Source organism: Triticum dicoccoides, chromosome 2A (assembly GCF_002162155.2).
Source record: "Triticum dicoccoides isolate Atlit2015 ecotype Zavitan chromosome 2A, WEW_v2.0, whole genome shotgun sequence".
NCBI classification, from domain to species: domain Eukaryota; kingdom Viridiplantae; phylum Streptophyta; class Magnoliopsida; order Poales; family Poaceae; genus Triticum; species Triticum dicoccoides.
This window is the reverse complement of record NC_041382.1, coordinates 61,434,833-61,444,125: the sequence shown is the minus strand read 5'-3', so window position 1 is coordinate 61,444,125 and position 9,293 is coordinate 61,434,833. Positions and strand designations below refer to the sequence as shown.

The 9,293-nt window shown below is 43.3% G+C and overlaps 1 protein-coding gene across 1 annotated transcript; it reads right to left on the bottom strand.

The window, feature by feature from the left end:
* Window positions 1–4,341: 4,341 nt before the first annotated feature.
* LOC119358937 (NAC domain-containing protein 87-like) lies at window positions 4,342–5,740 on the bottom strand. Its single transcript, XM_037625317.1, has 3 exons — window positions 5,467–5,740; window positions 5,103–5,395; window positions 4,342–4,919 (listed from the first exon to the last, which is right to left on the bottom strand). Exons 1-3 carry the CDS (start codon window positions 5,660–5,662, stop codon window positions 4,578–4,580), a joined length of 831 nt encoding a protein of 276 aa, XP_037481214.1. The 5' UTR covers window positions 5,663–5,740; the 3' UTR covers window positions 4,342–4,577.
* Between the last annotated feature and the right edge of the window lie 3,553 nt (window positions 5,741–9,293).

Below are 9,293 nucleotides of genomic sequence, written 5' to 3'. Positions count from 1 at the left end.
CTTCGACGATTGTTTTCATTACGCTTGTGATTTTAGTATTACTAGATTCGAACGTTGTAATAGAGAAGCAAATAAAGTAGCTCATGAGCTTGCTAAATTAGCTAGATTTTCTTTGACTTCTGTCTGGTTTGAGGAACCTGTAGATGAGATTGTAATAATCCTCATGAACGATGTACTTCTTATATCTAATGAATAAAGTCTTCATATTTTTCAAAAAAAAGGTGGCAACTCCGAGGTCTACAAATCTGTGAGCTAACATTTCTCGTTTATTTATTATTTTTAACATGTACTATTAGTTCGTTGTAGCATAATCGAATGTGAGGGCATGTCCAAAGAAGACCGTCAAAGCTCCAGTGTACGTCTGGATTATGGTGTTCGGATCACTTGTGTCAACTTTTGTCATCCAATAAAAACCCCTATCTATCCGCGAAGTGGCCTGGACATCCCTTTTTTGGCAAATCGAAACTAACTATGGGGGATCTAAGCAGGAGTCCACGCATGCAATTGACCAACAAAAAGCCCTCACGTGGTCCTCCTCTTATTTCTCTCTCTTCATATGCATGGTTCGCATGTCCTCTTTCTCCCCCCAACCGGATACCACACCAAAATATCCCAGCACATGCATAGTCCCCCTTTACTCTCTTTCCTTCCAACCAGACTAATTTATGAATACATTAGATGCCTCCCTTCTGCATTATGTCCATGGACCATAACAGGACATGAAAATGAACATTTGTGACGTCCGTTTACTGGTCAGCATTGAAGATGCCCTGATACAGTACCATGCATACACATTGCAGCGAGTTGGAACTGGATGCTAACTGAAGACAACAAATAAAAACTTTCATCTGTAGTATATCTCGTGTGAGCGACATACAACAACAATTACCACAAAGACGTTCTCTTGTATATTTATTTCCCAAATAATGAAGGAATAAGAATGTGTTTAGTACTGTAGCCTCAGGACTGCTATGACATCATATGGAACAGTTCATCGTTGCTTCACGCCCTAATTCTGTAGCAAGATTACTTCAAGACTGCCGTGATATTATATTGAACGGCTTTAAGATGCTCAAGACTGCTTCAAGATTGCCGCATCTAATAAGACTGCCGATGATGGACACCAGTTTTGCTACGTGTAAATGTCTCACTGATGAAAAAAAAAAACGATGCCACAAGGCGTGCCTATGCTTCTAGTTGGGCCATGAATCCAGATAAAACAACCGAGACCTCATAATTTCGGCCCTCCTTGGCCCATTCCCCACCAATGATTTGGCATAAGCTTTGCCACTGCCGCCATGGTTGTCATTGGCCGTCGCCGGCATGAAGTAGTTGGAGGCTAGAGCTCTGGATCTGCTGCTGCGTGCGTCGGCCGCTCTGTCTTGATGACCAGATCGCCCATGTCGGGCTAAGCGGTAGAGTGGCACGGGAGGTGGAGCTTGAAGTGCCAGTGAAATCGTCGGTGTCAGGCGGAGAGTACGTGAGTTGAGCATGGGCCGATATGGCCTTGAGCAGGCGAGGAGCGCGAACGGGTCGAAGCTCTCCAAACCCCCGACCGACCGTCAGCATGCGATCAGTAGTAGTAGGTGGACATGCCGTTGTTTAATTATTTTTTACTATTGACTATCTCTGTCTTGATTTATTTTGGTCCTTTCATATTTTGTGCCCAACTTTGTCTGTGGATCTGACCAACAAAATATATGTTGTATGTCACAAAACTTATACTGTCCTGATTTATTTTTTATTAGTTAAATCAAAGGTCAAAGTTTAACCTAAAATACAAGCACTAATACGGAGTAAACCTAAACGGAGATAGTACAATGTACTAGAAGTACGAGAGGCGCACGCTCCAATTAATCGCGAGGTATAGATTTGATTAGTGTTCCTTTTTATGCTCGCGCTCGTGCAAATGGATTCGATGACGACAGCCATGCATGCACAAGAAACGGTTTGATTCCAGCGCGACCGCACAAGAAACGGTTCCCCTTGATTCTCGGTTCATTTAAACCAATCAGGTACGTACGCTCCCGATTCAAAAAGAAAAAAATTCACGTACTACCCCCGCATCGGCCGTCTTATGGACATTGTATACTCGTCCGGTGAACATTATATGTTTGGCTTTAAAATTTGTCCACAAAAAAAGTGTATTTCTATCTTTTAAATGCACTTTAAAGTAGGAAAAAATGTTTCTCTCATCATACGGTAACCAAGACCAATAACATTTTTTACATGGTCTTTTTAATTTCTACATGCACTTAGCTCATTGGGGTTGAATAATTAAAGAGAAGAGAAATGATGGCTTGCACATTGCCAATGCATTGCTTACTTCACTCCATAATTTGTCCTAAAATTTCTATATGTACACTTTTCACCGGACAGAGGAAGTATATATAAGTAGTTGGCTACAAAAAATTACTACTTTATTATTACATGACCCACCTTACACTTATAAAAAAAAATTACAGCCCGTGTTACAACAGGCTGCCCGATTCTCTTCTCTCTCCTTCAACTCAACAAAAATATACTACCTCTGTTTCATAATATAAGCCATTTTTTGCAATTCAATTTCTACTACAAAAACATTTTATAATATGGGACAGAGGAAGTAATATGTAAAGTCGTATAGGCCGTCTATGTCATCCTATTATACTTGCTCTAAGAAGGACCCACCTATGACAAACCAAATTCAACCAGAGAAAACGGTAGGCTCAAGGCTTGATTACCAGAGCAAAATACAAGAACAATGCTATTCTTACGTAACAATTCTATGAAAATCTTACGCGCTAGTAGAAACCATGGACAGTTAAGTGGTGTTTGGTTCTCTAGTCTTAGGACTTTTTCTAGTCCCCCATGTTTGTTTCCAAAGATTAAAAAGTCCCTAGTCCCTTCCTAAAGATTATTAAATGACCATGTTGCCCCTAGTATATAGAAAAATAACAATCAAACAACACCATGGGGTGGCGGGCCAATGGGTGCATGGAGGGGCATTGTTGGAAAAGTCCCAAAAAGACTCTCCTTGAGAGTTTTCTTCATTTAGTCCCAAATGCCTAGTTTAGTCCCTAAAAAGTCCCTCCTGTTTGGTAAAAAACTCTCTAAGAGGAACTTTTTCTAGTCCCTACACAAAAAAGTCCCTGGAAACAAACACCCCCTTAGTCTCACGTTCAGCTCCAAGCAGTTATTATCCCTCTCACAATATGTAATTTCTTGTGAAATGTGTATGTAAGAACAGGATTTCTGAGAATACAATGTTGTTACAGCATGAAGTTTGCACATAAAATTTCTTAAGAAAAATCTTCAACACGGTTAGCTTTTTTTCCGGATGGAAATAGCTAGACTTTGAAATCGACACAAACACGAACATTTTGTTAATGCACTCAAACGGCTTCACTCGATTGTTCTATACTCCAACACTAGGGGCGGAACAACAGCAAGTTTAAATGGGTGTGGCCCCCTCCGTCTAAAAGAAAATAAGTTAGGCGTGAAATCAAATTTTGCCGTATGACAAAATAATATTGGGCTTCGCTACAGGCTGGGCCGCCCAACAGGCCTCTACTGTCCTATAGGTTGTGCGTTCGAAACATCCCGACCACTTATGGCTGTATTCCTTAAAAAAGTTATTGCTATATTTTTGGAACAAAAAATAAAAAGGGCAGAGAAATCAAACCGGCAACATCCACGCAGAAAACACATGGAACTACCACAGATCGCATGTTTGAACCATCCGGGCCACTACTTTTAGAACCATTTAACAAACGGGTAGAGAAATCGAAACTCCTATAATTTTGAAACCATTGCATAAACACGCACGGAAATTGTACTTGTGACCTCTACAAGAAATGGGACGGAACTACTATGCACCTTGGCTCCGTGACTGGGCGCTTCAAAGTCTTTAAATAGTATTTCGGTATAGTTTGCTTGGTAAACACATTTTCCGTCGGGAATTGGGATACAAACACATAACAGGACGATATTGTCATGTAACCAAGACCCCTGAATCAACCATGGCATGTATAATTAAGAACAATAGAATAAATAGAACATTCAAAAGGGGAATAGTTCAGCTCCATCATCTCTCGGTATAGTTTGGTTGGTAAACACATTTGCCATCGGGGATTGGGAAACAAACACGATTAAAGGACGGTGCTGTCATGTAATCAAGACCCCTGAATCAACCATGGCATGTATTATTAAGAACAATAGAATAAACAGAACATTCAAAAGGGGGATAGTTCACCTCCATCATCTCTCGGTATCGTTTTCTTGGTAAACACATTTGCCGCCGGGGATTGGGAAACAAACACGATTACAGGATGGTACTATCATTTAACCAAGACCCCTGAATCAACCATGGCATGTATTATTAAGAACAATAGAATAAATAGAACATTCAGAAGGGGAATAGTTCAGCTCCATCAATACACAATAAGTTTTATCAACTAACTCGATCCTTAATCGAAGTTAATGAAGCAACTAATCAATCGAAGAGGTAGCTCCAACCAAATAACCATCTATATATAGCTACCAGCAAATTGAGACGCTCTAGTCCGGGTCATAGATGGATGGATTCATTAGTCTCATCACATCTTCCACATGTAGTTTGGGCTCTGCTGCTGCGGCGCCGGTGGCTCCATCTTGCGGGTCCGATGCTCCATGTCCAGCTCAACCGGCAGGGCCGCGCTGGAGGTGGAGCTGGAAGCGCCGGCGAAGTCTATGGCGCCTGACGGATAGTCCATGAGCATCGGCGGGTCGGCATTGCCGAACAGGCCAGCGTTGTTGAGCAAGTCATCACTGTTGAGCAACTCATCGAGGAAGGCGAACGGGTCCTCCTCCTCCATGTCCGCGTCGGCCGCCGGCGCCATCTGGGGTGCATTCTGCGCGGCCAATTCTTTGTTGAACAGCCGGCAAACAGCCCAATCGTCCTGCACGCACGCAACGGACAGGTTGAGAAAGCAACACGAGGAGAATAAGAAATAAGAAACAAATCCCGAGCATGACATGTGATGTGAGCGCGTGGTCCAGCAACATCTCTAGATGCTCTAGCGGTTGAATCGATCGACTTGTCTGGAGACAGAGACGGAAAAACAAAATAGATTCTTGCGTACCTTGGCGGAGCGGGGTAGGCGATGGGGCAGCTCGCCCTCGAGGCGGTACTCGTGCATCACCCACGACGTCTTTTGGCCGCCGGGGGCGCGGCCGCGGTAGAAGACGAGCGTCTTCTTCATGCCGACGAGGACGGCGTCCAGTCCTGTGCCGCGGAAGATCTCCTTGTCCTTACCCGTCGCCTTCCAGTAGCCGCTCTTCGTCGCCCGGTTGGTGCGCGTCCCCGTCGGGTACTTCCGATCCTTGTGCACAAAAAAGAACCACTCCGTCTCGCCCGCGCCCATCTTCGCCTTTTCTGCAGAACAAACTGGCCATGAGCGCTCTGCCTCATGCCTGCAAATTATTGACAAGTAGTACTACACTTACTCGGGAGGTCCCACGGCTCGGTGTTGTTGAGGTTGACGTAGGCGACCATGAGGCAGGAGAAGTCGGGGTTGCGGATCTTGGGGGTGAGGTAGTGCGTGACCACCTCCTCGTCGGTGGGGTGGAACCGGAAACCTGGAGGAAGCGCCAGCCACGGCTCCTCCCCCCGCAGATGCATCACCGCCGTCACGTCCGACATCGCTGCGGCCTCACGGATCTACCAGCTTACCTTTGCTACGTTGTGGAAAAACCAGAGGCTGGGGAGATGTGAAGAGGTGTTTTGACTGAACGTTTTTGGGTTTAGAAGAGCGGCGGGGTGGGTCTGGTTTATATAGCATCCGCAATGCTGTGCGAGGGAAGCCTCACTTATTTACTGCACTCCATACTTTAGGTACTAATTAATGGCTATTGATTCTTTTTAATGCTTTGTACTAGTAATTGCAAGGCATGTCCTAATGAGTCGCTCATTATAGCATCCTGGATAACTATTGTCATATGAAGTGTTAATAGGTTAATAACATAATATTAAATTGCGGATCAAATTGACGCAATCGGGGCGATATTTCCGTTCGAAAACCGCCCCGCAATTTGAGTGCTGTTGTGAACCGCCAGAGATAGCGCCGTAATCGCTGAAGATAGCGCAATATTAGCCTAAAGGTTCGTGCCAATTAATGTAGGGCTGCCGATAAATCCTTTATCTTCCGCGATTTTAATCGTTGGTTGCTAATGATAGTACTAGTTCTAGATAACCCCTGTGCAATAACGTAGTGTTAATCTGCTAATGGTGCAGTCCTCTTTTTTCCCAAACAAGTATTTCAGTGCTACTAATTCTTTCCTTTTTTTTAGTATTACTACCAGACGCAGATTTTTAGAGCACTTGCACCCAGGCCTTGCTATCCTGACTCTCCAATATCGTTTTAAAATCTATGCAAGACAACTAACTTCGTATATGAAATTTTCTCTTTTTCGTTTCTTTCATATAGAACATGTTTTGAACTTCAAACTTTGCAGCGCAACAAAACTTACTAACTAGAATGTGAGATAAAACTTTCAGAATTTTTCGTCCAACATAAATAGTAAAAGAAGTATTTTTTAATCAAATAAGAACTTATTTTGTATATTTATGTTGGACGAAAAAATCTAATTTTTTATCCTAGATTCTAGCTAGAAAGCTTTACTGTTCTGCAAAGGTTTCAACTTGAAGACATGTTTTATGTAAGAGAAATAAAAAAGATAAATGTATTTGCATGGATCTTGATGCGAAGAATGGATGGCTAGATAAGAGGAGCCTGGGTGCAGGTGCTCTAAAATATATTTTCGTATTACTACCTATGTATGAAAATATAAATCGTTTGTGCAGTTCAAACGTCTTATATTTTGATATGGAGAGAGTACTTCACTAGCTAATTCTATTTCGCAAACGACACACGAACATAGACACATACCGATAGGACCCTCCTTGGAGGCTCATTCTTGGAGGTGTATATGGGCTCGAGGGACCAGTGGACGACATATTCGGTGAAGAGGTGCTTTATCCTAAACATTGATGACGACGGATCTCGATGGCGTGGTGCCCTGGAGATTAGGCATCTGATGTGCGAAGACGGACTCGCGCAGGAGGGTGACGCTGTCTGGCGTCGTGGTGGCGTCGCCGGCAACTAGACCGGACAAGATAGATGCATCACTACAGTTCTGAAGATGGATTGGTGGTAGTTGGCGGCGGTGGCCTCTGAGTATGCGACGGACCGGTGGGTGCCCCATACCCGGCAGGTGGCTTGGTTAGGGCCTCAGGTTTTAGATGTTAGATTTGGCTGCAATGTCTGTTTGGTATTAGGCCCAGACTATCAGCAACCCTTCATCAACTGGATAGGAGTAGCGACAGATATTGCGCAGACGGTGGATTCAGTCTTACTGTTGTATTACTTTATAAGATCTTTTGTGGATAATTAATAAAGTGGATGTATACATCATCCAGATGCAGAAACCGGAGTTCTTCCTTCTTTAATAAAAATACCGATAGGTGTTACTCGCTCAGATCCTTGTATACATGTTGCGGCAATTAATTCACAGATCCTTGTATACATGTTGCGGCAATTAATTCACAGATCCTTGTATACATGTTGCGGCAATTAATTCACATCGGAGGGAGCAGTGATTATATACACGCCAAAAAAATTCAACGGCAGAGCTAGTTAGGTGGTTAGAAGTGATGATATGATGACTCTACATAGTACTTCCTCCATTTTAAAATATAGTGCGTTCGCGCTTTCTGAGGTTGAATTTTGACCATAAATTTAACAAATAAGACCGACTGTGGCGGGAGAAAAAGTTACATAATTAAAATCTTCTTTCGAATACGAATTCACTGATATAATTTTTGCTCCCGCCACAATCGGTCTTGATAATTAAATTTACGGTCAAAATTGAAGCACAGGGATAAAGCAAGCACTATATTGTAAAATGGAGGGAGTAGTACGTTCTAGTACACGTCAGTTTCCTGCTGTTTTTATGTCTGACCAAGAAAAAGAGCCGCCAATGATTCGTTTCTACAGTTGCCATGAAAGATACCAGTAACAACGAGGATGCGGAGTTTCTGAGCCCGAACTCAAACCAGCTTGGATGAACAATAAAATCCAAAAAAATAAAAACTAATTAAAGAAAAACTAATTTTTGATTCAGACATTAACAAAATGTTTACGTGCTCACAAAATGTCATCTTGAAATCATATTTTTCTTAAGTCATGGCAAAAAACAAAATGGATTCTTCAAAAATGTTATTTTCAAAAGTATTTTGGAGTGTTGATTTTGTTTTTTTGCCACGACTTTCACAAATGTCTTTTCAACATGAAATTTTGTGAGCACGTAAATTTTTTGTCAATGTTTGCACCGAAAAAATTCAGATTTTTCTGAATGTTTTTTTACTTTTTTGGATTTTACTGTCCGTCCCGAGCTCAGATGAGCGAAGATGACTTTGGTAACAACGAGCGTTAATGTCTAGTCAATTTCTAGCGATGCAAATTTCAGAGAAACGGTCGACGGGTAGATCGGCGCTGCAAATATGAAAAGGATAATCCTGCTGACGGACACGGTATACACTTATTTATGTACGCAGCGACTAAAACTTGAGTACATTAAATGCACTTGGATTTCCCTCACAAAAAAAAGAAGCAAATTGGCTAATGCGCGTACGCTGCCGTAGTTGGTCCAATCACAACCTACAGGAGTGTTAGCAAAAAATATATAGGGAATTAATTCAGCAAATTATGTCATGAGCGGCGGCGCTTACGGCATCGTTCCTTTCTTGAAGGTGCCGCTTTGGGAACCTTAGAGTTGGGTGGCGCTTGTGGGTGGTGGGCGACCGCGGTGGTGCGGCCCTATCCTAGCATGGATTTGCGTGCTTGGAGATGGACTCACGTATGTAGAGGCAGTGGCGGAGCTAGACGAAAGTCACTGGGGGGGCGAAACGAAAATCATCAGTATTTGGGGGGGCCAAATGTTAAAAAACTTCTAATTTATGTCTCCCTAAAAAAATTTCTTCAGAAATTGAGCCAAGGCTGGGGGGGGGGGGCAGCAGCCCCCCTGGCCCCAACATAGCTCCGCCACTGTGTGGAGGTCATCGGCTGGCGTCGTGGTGGCGTCAATGGCAGAGGAGCTGCCAAGGTTGTCACCTCAATCTGCTTTGAAGATGGACCAGCGAAAGACGGCGGCGACGACACATGTGAGTGCGTCGGACCGGTTTGAGCCCCGGACCTGGCAGATGGCTCAGTCGGGGCCTCTGACTTTAGATGTTAGGCTTAGGTGAGAGGTCTGGGTATGTGGCCCAGCTTGCA

What these genes read in the sequence shown, in the direction of transcription:
- LOC119358937 (XM_037625317.1), bottom strand. Translation starts at nt 5,662, where the DNA reads ATGTCGGACGTGACGGCGGTGATGCATCTGCGGGGGGAGGAGCCGTGG. An exon ending in CGAGCCGTGGGACCTCCCGA is followed by an intron (nt 5,396 to 5,466) that starts GTAAGTGTAGTA and finishes TTTGTTCTGCAG; the next exon opens with AAAAGGCGAAGATGGGCGCG. An exon ending in GCCTACCCCGCTCCGCCAAG is followed by an intron (nt 4,920 to 5,102) that starts GTACGCAAGAAT and finishes GCGTGCGTGCAG; the next exon opens with GACGATTGGGCTGTTTGCCG.